Source organism: Hemitrygon akajei, chromosome 16 (genome assembly GCF_048418815.1).
Source record: "Hemitrygon akajei chromosome 16, sHemAka1.3, whole genome shotgun sequence".
In the NCBI taxonomy this organism is placed as follows: Eukaryota; Metazoa; Chordata; class Chondrichthyes; order Myliobatiformes; family Dasyatidae; genus Hemitrygon; species Hemitrygon akajei.
The window spans coordinates 9,096,103-9,112,614 of NC_133139.1; the positions used below are offsets into that span (position 1 = coordinate 9,096,103).

The 16,512-nt window shown below is 44.4% G+C and overlaps 1 protein-coding gene across 1 annotated transcript in view; it reads left to right on the forward strand.

Moving 5' to 3' along the window:
- The window catches only part of LOC140740316 (inactive tyrosine-protein kinase PEAK1), a 100,607-nt gene that overhangs the window by 34,754 nt on the left and 49,341 nt on the right, over nt 1-16,512 (forward strand). The window contains exon 2 of the mRNA XM_073069470.1: nt 15,851-16,011. Coding sequence (XP_072925571.1) covers nt 15,851-16,011 — 161 coding nt within the window. The remainder of the gene's footprint in view (nt 1-15,850; nt 16,012-16,512) is intronic.

The window sequence follows — 16,512 nt, forward strand, 5'->3', positions numbered from 1 at the left end:
CCTTTGTTATGACTGACATACGTTGCTTTGTGGTAGCAGTACAGTGCAATACATAAAATATATCGTATATTACAATAAGAAATATGAACACGAATTAAATTAGTACAAAAGGAGAGTAAAAATAGTGAGGTAGTATTCATTGGTTCAATATCCATTCAGAACTCTGATGACAGAGGGAAAGATGCTATTCCTAAAATGTTGAGTGTGTCTTTGGGCTCCTGTACTTGCTCCCTGATGGTAGTAATGGGAAGAGGGCACATCCTGGGTGATGGGAGTCCTCAATGATAGATACCACTTTTTCCAGGCATCAGCTTTTGAAGATGTTCCCGATAGTTGGGTAAAAAGTGAACAGAATGCAAAGTGAAGTGTAACAGCTGCAGAGAAAGTGCAGTGCAGGTAGAGAATAAGGTGCAAGGTCATATCAAGGTACATTGTGAGATCAAGAACAGTATTTATGCAGCATCATTATTATTTTACAAGGAATAGAAGCTCATCTGTTCTTCTTCATCTTAAGCTCATCATCCCTACTGGGGTATCGGCCACTGGCGACAGCTCACCAAGTCCTCTATCCTGATCCAGAGGTAGATCTGCCCTATGTCTTCCACTTTCTCCGCACGGCTTCAAACTCCTTCCGGTGAAGATTCTTCCTCTCCCAGGAATGAGGTCTTTGGATCTTCAGTTGCCATTCCTGTAGCTCTGGGTTTTTGTGGGAATGGGATCGGGTTTCTAGCCCCATGGCCACCCTCCTCCTTTCACATCCGGGCTTGGCGGAGTTAAGGTCATCTCAGGTTTTTCCGTTAACTCAACGCGGCATACTCTACAAGGCCAAAATGTCCTTTCCAAGGGAAGTACGGAGAGCATTTCTGGACATCACATGTTAGAATGGACATTTTGGCCTTGTGGAGTATGCCATATTGAATTAGCAGAAAAATACTGGGATGTTAAGGGTTAAATGGAAAAAAGAGACAGCAGATGCTACAGTTGTTTTCCCTACTCAGTCTGTCCTAACAAACACATCCATCTCCTTTGTTCCACGCAACCAATTCTCTCTCACGTGCCCATCGGCTCCACCCGTCTTCCCCAGGACCAGCCTCACCAAGAGCCAACTAGCAAACACACACGCCTTTGGGAAACCTCATCACTCAGACAAAAGATTCAAGATTCAAGATTGTTTAATGTCATTTCCAGTACACAGGTATAAAGGAGAAAGAAATAATTGTCATTGCAGATTCGATGCAGCACAAAAAATCACAATAAGTTAAAGAGCACAACAATAATTTAAAAAACATAACAAATATAAATACATAAGATAGCTTATATACATAGATTAATTGCATGCCCATAAGGGCACTAGGCACGGGAGAGGTGGCTGACAAGAAATGAGAAAGCCGTGGTGGAATAATCAAAAAGCACAATAAATTTAAGACATAAAATAGTTTATATACATAGAATCCGTGCAGCCACAGGAAGACCATGCAGACTCCACACAAACAGCACCTGAGACCAGGCTGCAGGATCTGTGAGAGTGCGGTTATCATGTGTGGAGCTGCTCGTGCCCACTGGCTGAGAACAGCTCAGTTACCCAACCACTTCCAGCTGATAAGCCGGTCGTATCAGTGTGAAGATCTGATGGTGCTGCAGTGCTGAAAGCATGTTAAATTTAGGCCTGAGCTGTCTCCTGTCAAGTATGTGAGAACACATGCCAGATTGGCAAATTCTGTCTGCTTTCTACAGCCAAAAGCAGCTTCACTGATCAAATGGGAGGGGGTGCAGCTTGGTTTTTATTCATTAGCATTTTTTTGGGATGTGGGCATAGGTGACAAGGTCAGGGTCCCCTGCCCATTAGAGACATGTAGTCCTGCAGGCCCTTTGGCCCATCTGATCCATGCCAAACAGCCATGGTGCCATCTAACTAAGTCCTGCTTGCCTGCTTTCAGCCCCTCAAGTTCAAGTTCAACTTTATTGTCATCTGACTGTACATATATACAACCAAACGGAACAGCATTCCTCTGGACCACAGTGCACCCACAAAACATATCACACTCCACACATAAGCCCAAATATTATCATAAATAAATTAATAAAATATAATTCAAAATGCATGTGAAATGCACAACACAGGTAAACAGGAAACAGTTCACTGTCCTAGTGACAAGACTTGGCTGGTGGCAGGGTAATCATTAGTCTCACAGCCTGGGGGGAAGAAGCTGTTACCCAGACTGGCAGCTCCTGTACTTCCTTCCTGACTCAACTTTCTACACTATTGTGCTGACCCAGAGATTGTGGAATGGCTGGTAGAGATCCTCAACAATGCCTCAGACCCTTTGTCGTGGGGGAGGGAGATCCCAGTGATCCTTACAGCAAACATGAGGAAATCTGCAGATGCTGGAAATTCAAACAACAACACACACAAAATGCTGGTAGAACACAGCAGGCCAGGCAGCATCTATAGGGAGAAGTGCTGTCGACGTTTCGGGCCAAGACCCTTCGTCAGGACTAACCAAAAGGAAAGATAGTAAGAGATTTGAAAGTAGTGGGGGGAGGGGGAAATGTGAAATGATAGGAGAAGACCGGAGGGGGTGGGATGAAGCTAAGAGCTGGAAAGGTGATTGGCAAAAGTGATACAGAGCTGGAGAAGGGAAAGGATCATGGGACAGGAGGCCTCAGGAGAACGAAAGGGGGGGGGGAGCACCAGAGGGAGATGGAGAACAGGCAAACAACTAAATATGTCAGGGATGGGGTAAGAAGGGGAGGAGGAGCATTAACGGAAGTTAGAGAAGTCAATGTTCATGCCATCAGGTTGGAGGCTACCCAGCCAGTATATAAGGTGTTGTTCCTCCAACCTGAGTTTGGATTCATTTTGACAATAGAGGAGGCCATGGATAGACATATCAGAATGGGAATGGGACATAGAATTAAAATGTGTGGCCACTGGGAGATCCTGCTTTCTCTGGCAGACAGAGAGTAGGTGTTCAGCGAAACGGTCTCCCAGTCTGCATCAGGTCTCACCAATATATAAAAGGCCACACCGGGAGCACCGGACACAGTATACCACACCAGCCGACTCACAGGTGAAGTGTCGCCTCACCTAGAAGGACTGTCTGGGGCCCTGAATGGTGGTGATGGAGGAAGTGTAAGGGCAGGTGTAGCACTTGTTCCATTTACAAGGATAAGTGCCAGGAGGGAGATTGGTGGGAAGGGATTGGGGGGGGTGGAGACAAGTGGACAAGGGAGTCGCGTAGGGAGTGATCCCTGCGAAAAGCAGAAAGGGGGGGGAGGGAAAAATGTGCTTGGTAGTGGGATCCCGTTGGAGGTGGCGGAAGTTACGGAGAATTATACATTGGACCTGGAGGCTGGTGGGGTGGTAGGTAAGGACAAGGGGAACCCTATCCCGAGTGGGGTGGCGGGTGGATGGGGTGAGGGCAGATGTGCGGGAAATGGGAGAGATGCGTTTGAGAGCAGAGTTGATGGTGAACAAAGGGAAACCCCTTTGTTTAAAAAAGGAAGACATCTCCTTCGTCCTGGAATGAAAAGCCTCATCCTGAGAGCAGATGCGGCGGAGACGGAGGAATTGTGAGAAGGGGATAGCATTTTTGCAAGAGACAGGGTGGGAAGAGGAATAGTCAGGTAGCTGTGAGAGTCTGTAGGCTTATAGTAGATATCAGTAGATAGGCCGTCTCCAGAGATGGAGACAGAAAGATCAAGAAAGGAGAGGGAGGTGTCGGAAATGGACCAGGTAAATTTGAGGGCAGGGTGAAAGTTGGAGGCAAAGTTAATGAAGTCAACGAGCTCAGCATGCGTGCAGGAGGCAGCGCCAATGCAGTCGTCGATGTAGCGAAGGAAAAGAGGGGGATGGATACCATATAGACTTGGAACATGGACTGTTCCACAAAGCCAATAAAAAGGCAGGCATAACTGGGACCCATGCGGGTGCCCATGGCTACACCTTTGGTTTAGAGGAAGTGGGACGAGCCAAAGGAGAAATTATTGAGAGTAAGAACTAATTCCGCTAGACGGAGGAGAGTGGTGGTAGAGGGGAATTGGTTAGGTCTGAAATCCAATAAAAAGCGAAGAGCTTCGAGACCATCTCGGTGGGGGATGGAGGTATATAGGGACTGGGCGTCCATGGTGAAAATAAGACGGTGGGGGCCAGGGAACTTAAAATCATTGAAAAAATTCGAAGCATGAGAAGTGTCACGAACATAGGTGGGAAGAGATTGAACAAGGGGGGATAAGACAGTGTCAAGGTATGCAGAAATGAGTTCAGATCCTTACAGCAGTTTTTACTGTCCTCCGTAGGGCCTAACGAGCTGATGCCATGCAGTTTCCATACCAGACAATGATGCAGTCAGACAGGGCACTCTCAATGGCGCTCCTGTCGACAGTTATTAGAATGGGTGCCGGGAGCCTTGCATGCCTCAGTCTCCTCAGAAAGTGTAGATGCTGCTGTGCCCTTTCTGTCACTATCCAAGTACCTGTCCAAACGTATTTTAAATGTTGTTCACACACCAACCTCAACCACTTCCTCTGACAACTCTTTCTGAACCTTGAGAGCAGTTTTGGGCCCCTTATCTTAGAAAAGATGTGCTGAAACTGGAGAGGGTTCATGAAAATGATTCCAGGATCGAACGGCTTGTCATATGACGAGCGTTTGACGGCTCGGGGCCTGTATTCACTGGAATTCAGAAGAATGAGGGGTGACCTCATTGAAACCCACCAAATGAGAAAAGACCTTGTTAGAGTGGATGTGGAGATGATGTTTCCAATGGTGGGCAAGTCTAGGACTGGAGGACACAGCCTCAAAATAGAGGGGCAACCTTTTCAAATGAAGATGAAGAGGAATCTCTTCAGCCAAAGAGCAGTGGATCTGTGGAACTTGTTACCACAGACAGCTGTGGAGGCAAAAGTATTTGGGTATATACGTATGAGGCAAAGTTTGATAGATTCTTGATTAGACGGGGATGAAAGGACACAGGGAGAAGATGGGAGAATGGGGCAGAGAGGGAAATGGATCAGCCATGATGAAATGACAGAGCAGACTACACAGACAGCCAAAACCAGTGAAATGCGCTCAGATTTTCCTGTTTTGGTTAAGATTCTTGTTGCTCCATTTTGAACAAGCTGAAGCTGATTTATATCTGTCTTAGGCCATCCTGAGAAGGATGTATTATAGCAGACTCGTTTGTTCATTCATTCGTTACGTACCGTGTTGTATGACGTGGGTGATCATGGTCTTTCCATGACCGTGATTGATCCTGGCAAGTTTTTCTACAGGAGCGGTTTGCCATCACCTTCTTCTGGGTAATGTAATCTAATCAGCTAAAAACAGAAGCATGTATCAAGTTTTCTGCATCTGGAGATGAAGGCATGAAGGGATTTGGGAGAAGGCGGGAGACTGGGGCTGGGAGGGGAATGAATCAGCTGTGATGAAATGACAGAGCAGACTCGATGGGCCAAATGGCCTAATTCTGCTCCTATATCTAATGGCCTTACAGTCTTAAGTTAGAAGAAATCGAACTCTTGCAATGTTCTTTAAACAAAAGAAACACTATCTTGATCTTATGGTTAATATGCGATTTGAAATTTAGCTCAGAGTCAATAATAATGCCTAAATTCTCTACTTCTGACTTGATTTTTATGGTCAATTGATCAAGTTTATTTCTAAAATTCACACATTTTTGTTGCTACTAACAACAAAAATGTTTGTATTTCAATAATACCTCAGTTTTGAACTTCGAACCTTTACACACCATTGGTTCAGCCACACCCAGAGTTTGCCCGGTTCTTAGGTTTCGGAGATAGGAGCAGGAAATGTTAGAGCTGTGGTTTCATATTTCCAGTCACTTCCCCAATCTGCCTTCCATTTTCAGTGATTCACCCTCGTCTCTCACGTAATCCCCAGAACTCTCGATCCCTGCACTCAGTTAAGTGGTGTGCCTACGGTTTCAATCGCCTCTCCTCATTCTTCTTATCAAAGTATAACGCAGACATTTTTCTACAATGAGTTTCATCTGCCACATGTGCACCAACTCGGTCCCGACCCCAGGTTACTGTCTGTTTGGAGTTTACGTATTCTCCTTATAACCACATGGACTTCCCCAGATACTTTGGTTTTCCCCCGCATCCCAAAGGCATGTGTGGTGCTGGGTTAATTTTCCATGAAAACTTCCCCTGTTTTGTGGGTATGGGCAGAATCTGAGGGGATTTTGTGGTGGTTAGAACACTGGGAGTACAAAAATAATAGGATCAGTGCAGAATCGATGCTAATGGGTGATTGAGAGCTAGCACAGACTTGATGGGCTGAAGGGCATGTTTCCTTTCCACCGTTATACTCCACGACTCCAAGTTTCGGGAGAAACTTATAAACACAAGAGATTCGGCAGATGCTGGAAATCCAAATGACACACACAAAATGCTGAAGTAACTTAGCAAGTCAGGCAGCATTTATGGAGGAGAATGAGCAGTCAACGTTTTAGGCCATGTCTCAGCAAAGAAATTCATTCCCCTATTCCCCACTCTTTTACCTCTTCTCACCTGCCTATTACTTCTCTCTGGGTCCACTCCCCCATCCCTTTCCTCTGTGGTCCACTCTCCTCTCCTATCAGATTCCTTCTTCACCAGCCTTTAACCTTCCCCCTCTGACCTGGCTTCACCCATCACCTTTCAGTTACCCTCCTTCCCCTTCTGCCACCATTTTATTTTGCCGTCTTCCCCCTTCCTTTCCAGGCATGAAGAAGAGCCTTGGCCCAAAACATTGACTGTTTACTCATTTCCATAGATGCTGCCTGACCTGCTGAATTCCTCCAGCATATTGCGTGTGTTGCAAAGAAACATTTTTTTGATATTTCATAATTCTTTATGATATAAAACGGGGACTTTCAACCCATTGAACCTATACTGGCATTTTGGGTTGAAACGCAGCATCTCACTTAGTTTCCCCAATAGATTGATTGTTGTTCTAGATTCCAGTGTCTTGATATTTTTTATGCCCCAAAAAAGGGTGCTTTTGTATTGAACCATCACCAATTAGATGGGCCAAATTACTCCTTTCAATGCTCTAACCTTCTGATGACGAAACATCTCAAGTGAACTCCATGGCCACTTTTTTAGGTACAGGAGATATCTGATAAAGTGGCCACTGATCGTATGTCTCTGGTCTTCCGCTGCTGTGGCCCATCCACTTCAAGGTTCAACGTGCTGTGTGTTCAAAGTTGCTGTTCTGCACTCTGCTGTTGTGACCTGTGGTTATTTGAGTTAATGTCGCCGTCCTGTCAGCTTGAACCAGTCTGGCCATTCTCCTCTGACCTCCCTCATTAACAACATATTTTTGCCCACAGAATTGCTGCTCACTGGATGTTTTTTGGTTTTTGCACCATTCTCTGTAAACTCTAGAAGCCATTGTGCATGAAAATCTCAGGAGATCAGCAGTTTCTGAGATACTCAAACCACCCCGCCTGGCACCAGCAGTCATTCCACAGTCAAAGTCATTTAGATCACATTCCTTCCCCATTCTGATGTTTGAACAATGACTGAACCTCTTGACCATGTCGGCATGCTTTAATGCATTGAGTTGCTGCCACCTGATTGGCTGACTAGAGATTTGCATTAACGAGCAGGTTAATAAAGTAGCCACCGAGTGTGTTTCATCCTCTGCTAAGACTCAGGACTGCCTTCTTCTTCTTTGTAAAGCATTCATTAGATACCTCAGCTATGGCTCTGATTCCATCGGGAAGTCTTCCTTCCAGCTCCATCTCCTCATACTACCATTTTACAGTTTATCGTAAACACAAGAGATTCTGTAGATGCTGGAAATCCAGAACAACACACACAAACTGCTGGAGGAACTCAGCAGGTCAGGCAGCATCTATGGAAGTGAATACACAGTCAATGTTTCAGGCCGAGACTGGAAAGGAATGGGAAAGAAGCCAGATTTAAAAGATGGGGGAAGGGAAAGGAGTACAAGCTGGAAGGTGAGCGATATAATTTATCATATCTCTCCCTTCTCTCTTTCTCATTTCCCATTCTGATGCCCCTGGTAGCCCTTTTCTTCTTCTCACCTGCCCATCACACCCCCCTTTACCCCTCTACCATTGCCCACTCTCCTCTCTTATCCAATTCCTTCCTCCTCAGCCCTTTACCTCTTCCGCCAATCACCTCCCAGCTTCTCACTTCATCTCGCCCTTCCCCCACCCACCCAACTTCCCCCTCACCTGGACTCGCCTAGCAGAGACCAGCCACTTATGGTTTAAGTCCCTCCATAAATAATCTAGGATCCTCTTTTGCATTTGCTCCAGTCTTTTCTCCCTGTGGTGCATTTATTTCCTTTTTCTGACACATCTGAGTTTATTGAGAGCAAAAAGTAAGAAGAAACTTGAGAAGCAGAGGCAGATGCGGATCAGCCAGTTCCTCAAAAGTAGAAATCATACATTGGGGAAGTAAGATGCATTCTGGCAGAATAAAACCAAAGAAGAACTAAAGAACTAGAAATTCAAAGTTAACTTTACCTTAACCACATTTGGGATAAAGTTTGCTTTGATTCAAAGCTAGGACAGTTAGGGTAAAGTTAGCATTGAATTTAGAGACCATAGAACAGTATGGCCCACAATGTTGTGTTGAGCCAATTAAATTAGTAATCAACGGTCCAACTGAATTAGCCTCTTCTGCCTACACAATGCCCATATCCTCCATTTTCTTCACATTCATGTGCCTATCTAAACATCTCTTAAAGGTCCCTAATGTTTCTTGTTATGTAACTTCAAAACACTAAACTAGTGTAAAGGAGGACATGGGAGTCCAAAATGTGTCTAACTTTGTGTTTACTTAGAGCGAGGCATCCATGTATCACATGGTAGTGTGATAACATATGCAATTCACATATTTATACATATAAACCTTAAGGAATTACTTAAACAACAAAGAATGCTTAATGAAACAATATACTTTACAAGATGACTCATATAATACTGCAATGTTAAATGCACCTCAGGCAGTGCATTCCAAGGACCGATCACTGTGTAAAAAAACTTGCCCCTCACATCTCCTTTGAAACTCCCCCCTCACTTTAAGTATCTCGTTCTTTAATCCCCATCAGTAACCGTAATCTGCTGAATGGCCTTTTGGAAATTGGTTTATTTTTGAGGAGATGCCATACTGGGCTTAAAGATGGCTAAATCCCCAGGGCCCAAGGACCCACATCCAACCCAGGCTGCTGTGGGGGACAAGTGGGGAGAATACTGGGCCATGATATAAATTTCCACATCTTCTCTGGCCACAAAAAAGACTCAAAGGTATCGGACACCAGAAGACAATTCATGAGGGGCGCTGAATGTAACCTCAGAGTTCAGAAGAGATTCTGAGGAACAGGATTAACGGAGAATGGTTCAGAGAGGATTCTGTCTGATTGAATCTTTTAAAGAGGTAACTAAATATGTTGGGTGGTGAGGTGGAGGTCCCTACCAAAGGTGTAAGGTGCTCCTTCCCTTCCCTAGCCCGCAGGTCGCCCTTGGGCAAGGTGTAGCACCTGCTCAGCTCCCCCCCCCCCCCCCCCGATCAGGGTCACATGAATCCATGGGAGCAGAAGGTGGACGGTCGTATGAGCAGCCGGTACATATCACAAGTCCTGGATCCACGACCACTGACACCAGGCAGACAATCTCTGAAGAGTATTGATAATGGCCGGGGTCACACTGCCCAGAAGAAGGCGATGGCAAACTACTGCTGTAGAAAAGAATTGGCAAGAGCAATCATAGTCATCAGACTGTAGTGGCCTACATCATACAATAGGGTGCATGATGATGATGATATTGAACTAAACATGTAATTTAATTATTCCAGACAGTCTCTCTTCTTCCCTCTCCCCATCAGGCAGAAGATACAAAAACCTGAAAGCACATTCCACCAGACCCAAGAAAAGCTTCTCTCCCACTGTTATAAGATTATTGAATGGTCTCTTTGTACAATAAGAAAGAATCTTGACTTTGCAAACTACATCTTCATGATCTTGCACCTTATTGTCTACCTGCACTGCACTTTTTCTGTAACTGTAATACTTTATTCTACATTCTGTTATTGTTTCCCCTTGTATTACCTCAGTGCACTGTTGCAATGGATTGACCTGTATGGATAGTGTTTAAGAGGTGTGGCATGGTAGCTTGTACTCCTTCCCCTCCCCCCTGCAACTTCTTAATCTGGCTTCTGCTCCCTTCCTTTCCAGTCCTGATAAAGGGTCTCAGCCCAAAGTGTCAACTCTTTATTCTTCTCCATAGATGCTGCCTGACCTGCTAAGTTCCTCCGGCACTTTGTGTGTCTTCCTCTGGATTTCTAGCATCTGCACAATCTCTCATGTCTCTGCTGTTGCTTCCCCTTGTACTTCCTCAGTGTGCTGGGTGATGAAATAATCCGTACAGATGGCATGCAAAACGAAGTTTTTCACTGTACCTCAGTAGATGTGACAATACTAAACCAATTTACCAGACAGACCATTCCATAGATGAGTACATTGAGGTAGTACAAAGGGAAAAGTACAAAATCATAAACACAAGAAATTCAGCAGACGCTGGAAATCTTGAGTGATATTTTTGGCCTGTTTCTGTGCTATAATACTCTATGACTCTGTGGTTTATGGTCCAGGTGCAGATTAATGAGACTAGACAGAATAATAGTTCAGCGTGGTCTAGATGGGCTGTTTCTGTGCTGTAGTGCTCTTTGGCTCTATGTCATGCACAAAATGCTGGAGGAACTCAGCAGGTCAGGCAGCATCTATGGAGTGGAATAAATAGTTGGCATTTCGGGCTGAGACCCTTCATTGGGGCAGTTACAGAGAAAATGCAGTGCAGGCAGTCAATAAGGTAGAAAGACCAATTTCCAATTTCCAAGACTGACCTATGGCATGACTCTACCATTATTTGCTGTAACCAATCACCAGCTTTGTTGCAGAGCATTGTCATAGATCCAATCACAAAGCAGATATTGCCCTCTAACTAACCTTTGTGGCCTTACCTGAGGCTACGCAGTCTGGAGCTTATGTGGCAGGGTAACCATGCCCTGTGCACAGCTCAGCATTCTTCTCTCTTGCAGAATAGGAAGCCACCTGGCATTTGCAGATAACAACATTCAAACCTAATACAGGAAACTTCAGTTATCGCTGGCTTATGTTTCTTTTCCACCACCTACCATTTTGTTGATCAGATAAATGTGTTACAAACCTCACAAAAATAGAACACTTCTCCAATGGTGAAAAGAAAGAAGTCGTGTTCTACTGCACTTGATAGGGTGGTTAAGAAGCATATGATATGTTGGCCTTCATTAATTTGGAAATTGAGTTCAAGAGCCATGAGGTAATGTTGCAGCTCTATAAGACCCTAGTTTAGACCACACTTGCAATATTGTGTTTAGTTCTGGACATCTCATTGCAGGACGTGGAAGCTTTAGAGAGGGTACAGAGAAGATTTACCAAGATGCTGTCTGGATTAGAAAGTATGTCTTACGAAGCACGTGTGAGTGAGTTAGGGCTGGTAGGTTATATCTGTTCCTAGGCATGTGGGACCTCATGCTCTCATATCTTCTTTTTGATGGCAGCAGCAAGAGGAGACCGTGGCCTGGATGGTAGGGGTCCCTGATGAAAGATTTTGCTTTCCTATGGCAGATGGTGGGAAGGGTTTTGCCTGTGACGGATTGGGCTGAATCCATCTTCTTCCATAGATGCTGCCCGGCCTGTTGAGCTCCTCCAGCGTTTTGTGTGTGTTGCTCCTTCATCATAATAAGGGAAAGTTAGAAATCAAACATAATTAAGGAAGGGGAGAGGTAGGGAGAACATAGAGGGTGTTGCCACTTGGTTTATTATTGTTGCATGTGCCATTTGGCATGACATCCACACGATATCTGTATGTAAAGGCAGGACAAAGTCAAAAGCAGTAACAGAATGCAGAACATCGTGTTACAGTTACAGAGAAAATGTATTGCAGGCAGACAGTAAGGTATAAGGGCCATTTACAAGGGAGATTGTTGGGTCAAGAGTCCACCTTATTGTAGAAGTGGTCCATTGAAAACAATGGGGTAGAAGTTATCCTTGAACCTGATGATAAGTTCTTTTTTAGCTTTTATTAAAATGATTAGCTTTATTTGATATGCACACTGAAACATCATCAGGGATCCCCACCATCCAGGACGTGCTCTCTTCTCACTGCTGCCATCAGGATGAAGATACAGGAGCCTCAGGACTCACACGTCCAGATTCAGAAACAGCTATTACCTTTCCACTATCAGGCTCTTGAGCCAGAGGGGATAAACGTCACTCACCCCATCACTGAACTGTTCCCACAACCTATGGACTTACTTTAAGGGTTTTTCATCTCAGGTTCTCAATATTTATTGCCTATTTATTTATTCTTATTGTGTCTTCTTTTTCCATTGTATTTGCACAGTTTCTTGTCTTTTGCACATTGGTTGTTTGTCCTGTTGGTATGGTCTTTCATTGATTCTATTTTGATTCTTGGACTTACTGAGTATGCCTGCAAGACAATGAACCTCATGTTTGTATATGGTGACATATATGCACTCTGATAATAAAACGACTTTGAACTTGGAGAATGTCCAAGTGGGTAGGGTCTTCGATAATGTTGGCTGCTTTATCGAAGCAGCAAGAAGCACAGAGACCATGGAGGGAAGGCTGGATTCATGATGTGCTGGTCTGAGACAACAGCTCTCTGCATTTTCTTACATGATTGTAATAGGGTGGACACAGGAAATGCAGGAAACGCTCAACAGGTCCAGCAGCATCTGGAGAGACAGAAACAGATAGGAGTTCAGAATCAGATCCATTTATTTATCACATGAAACACACAGTGAAATGGACCATTTGCATTGACAACACACACAACCTAAGGATGCGCTGGGGGCCAGCCACACTTCCCAGCACCAATACAGCATGGCCACAGTGTTCAGTAGGACAATGCAAGCAACAACTGCATAACAGAACAACATCGGCAAAACGATCTCCTTTCCCACCTCCCACCCATCCCCAACTCTCTCTGTCTTACACACACACACACACACACACACACACACACACACACACACACACACACACACACACACACACACACACACACACACACACACACACACACACACACACACACACACACACACACACACACACACACACACACACACACACACCCCCCCCCCCCCCCTTCTCTGGGCCTCCAACCACCAGTCAGATCAACGACCTTCCAGGAAAAAGAGAGGAGCGAGAAAACAAATTATGTTTATGTGGAGTTACAGAAGGTGTGGGTATGTGAGAAAGAAATTATATGAATAAAGATTTCCTCTGACCCTTCTCTTCTCCACGCCTACCTATCAAATCCCTCTAGTGCCCCTCTTCCTTCTTTTTCTCCCATGATCCACTCTCCTCTCCTATCCTATCAGATTCCTCCTTCTTCACTCCTTAGCTCTTCCACCTATCACCTTCCAGCTGCTTACTTCATCCCTTCTTCCTCACCCACCTTCCCCCTCACCTGGTCTCACCTTTCACCTCTTAACTCTTCTCATCACTTGCCGATTACCTCCCCCTGGTGCCCTCCTCCTTCCCTTTCTCCTATGGTCCACTCTCTTCTCCTATCAGATTCCTTCTTCTCCAGCTCTTTATCTTTCCCACACACCTGGCTTCACCTATCACCTTCCCCTCCAACCCACCCTTTTATTCTGGCATCTTCTCCCTTCCTTTCCTGTCCTGAAGAAGGTTCTCAGCCCAAAACATTGACTGTTTATTCATTTCCATAGACGCTGCCTGACCTGCTGAATTCCTCCAGCATTTTGTGTGTGTGTTGCTCTGCATTTCCAGCATCTGCAGAACCTCTTGTGTTTGTGATTTGCATTGCTCTGCAAGTTTCGATGTATGTGTGAAAAATAAATGAATCTGAATCTTAATCTGAACAAATTAGCCGAGCATGGGCGAATGGGACAAGAGGGAACAAGTTGTGCTGAAGGGCTTATTTCTGTATTCTGTGTCTCTATAAACCTATCTGGTATGGTTACCATAACTTCCTTGTTTGATGGTTATCACAACCATTCTCACAATGCTGAACATGATCTGTGATGGCTCCTGTTAAACAAGAACAGCTTGCGGGAAGGCGGGGTATAGATAGGGTAAATGCAAGCAGGCTTTCTCCGCAGTGGCTGGGTGAAACTAGAGGTCATGGGTTAAGGGTGAAAGTTGAACAGTTTACCACCCAAAAGCTGGCTGTTAACTGTGACCTCCAGTTGTATCTTAAACCATAAGGCATAGGAGCAGAATTAGGCCACTCGGACCATCGAACCACGGCTGATTTATTATCCTTCTCAACCCCATTCTTCTGCCTTCTCCCTGTAACCTTTGATGCCTTTATTCATCAAGAACCTATCAAACTCCATTTTAAATATACCCAATGACTTAGGTCTCCACAGCCATCTGTGGCAATGAATTCCACAGATTCACTACCCTCTGGCTAAAGAGATTTCTCCTCATCTCTGTGCCAAGTAGACATCCCTCTATTCCGAGGCTGCACCTTTTGGTCCTAGACTCCCTCGTTATAGGAAGCATCCTCTCCACATCCATTGAATCAGTCTTGCAATATTCAATAGGTTTCAATGAGATCCCCCTGCATTCTTCTAAACTCCAGTGAGTACAGGCTCCACTGGTGTCTATGGTAATGAATTCCAACGATTTACTTTCCTCTGGCCAAAGAAAGTCCTATTCTCCCATATCCTCAAAACTCTCAATCCAATCTTCCAAAAATCTATGTACCTCCAAACTAAATGCCTAAGATACCCCAGCCTCTATTGAATAAGAGTTTCTGAGAGAAAGAATTCACCCTGTCACCAGTGGTAATATGCAAATACATTCCAGGGGAATCCAAGGTTAAGGTTTTGGATTTGAAGTTATTTATTTATTTATTTATTGAGATACAGCTTGGAATAGGCCCTTCTGGCCCTTCAAACCACGCCACCCAGCAACCCCCAACTTGGTCCTAGCCTAATCATGAGACAATTTATATTGACCTCTTAACCTACCAACTGGTACCTCTTTGGACTCTGGAACAAGAGCAGAGTACCTGCAGGAAACCCCTGTGGTCACAGGGAGAGCGTACAAACTCCTACAGGAATGCACCACGTGGTTATTACATAAAAATACAATTAAATAAGAGATTTTCACTTCATTCCCCCTCCCCCACCCTCCCCTTGTCTCATCTACCACCTGATGAAGGATCGCGGCCTAAAACATCGACTGTTTGTTCCACAGGTGCTGCCTGGTCTGCTGAGTTCCTCCAGCATTGTGTGTGTATCTGGATTTCCAGAACCTCTTGTGTTTGCAATCAAATATCCTTTGACATTTGTGCTTACGGCTAGTTTACGGACTTACAGATAGAGTTTTACAAAGATCCAAATAAGACTGTAAACATTCATAAAAACAATAAACAGAATACCAGTTACAAAGTGTACAGTAATGAAACTTGCAAATTAAAAACCCTTTTGCACATCAAGCCTCCTGCCACTCAGTTAAAACTAAGAACTCATTTACTTTCGTGGTGTGGTGGTTTAACAGAAAAAATTGCATATCCGCTCCACATGACGATTTAGCTGCACAGCGCACACATCTACTCATCTCTATCTTGAGCTACCAATGGCCAGAGGCAATTCCAAGGACAGCTACCTCAATTCCTTATTCTGCTTTTTTTGGGAATTACTGTGGACACGACCTTGTATTGTTACAGGTTTGTTGCGTCGCACAGGCAGCTTGCCTAAGAACTTCCTGAATCAAGAAAGAACATCTGGTCAGCTTAAACTACTGATTTCTTTTTAAATCACACAGGGAAAGGTTTGCGTTCAGAATGAGTGGCGGCATTTCTGAGGTAGACTCAGGCAGCACTTGCTCGCAAGAGCAAACTTCCATTTCAAATGACTCGGACGTATTCAGCACCGAAGACTCCAGCAGTAGTGCAGACTCAGACAGCAAGATCTATGTTAATCTTGGTAAGTCAGTTTCAGAAACAAATATCTTATATAGTGCAATATATGTATTTTTAGCAAAAATACAGTGCTTGTATAAGAAGGTATTGATAAGAAAAGAAAACCAGAAATTAAAATGTACTCACAAAATATACAGAGTGATAAACTTGGAGTTTCTAATTTCTATCTGCTTTAGCTATAGGGCCAGGACCAGAGCACAGCCTCAGAGCAGAGGATGTCCCTTTAGAACAGAGATGAGGAGCAATTTCTTTTGCCAGAGTGTAGTGAATCTGTGGAATTCATCGCCACAACAGCTGTGGAGGCCAAGTCTTTGGGTACATTTAAAGCAAACATTGATAGGCTCTTGATTAGTCAGGGCGTCAAAGGGTACGGAGAGAAAATAGGATAATGGTGTTGAGAGGGATAATAAATCAGCCATGATGGAAGGGTAGTTTAGACTCGATGGGCTGAATGGCCTAATTCTGCTCCTGTGACTAATTGTCTTATGGTCTATCATATTTAACT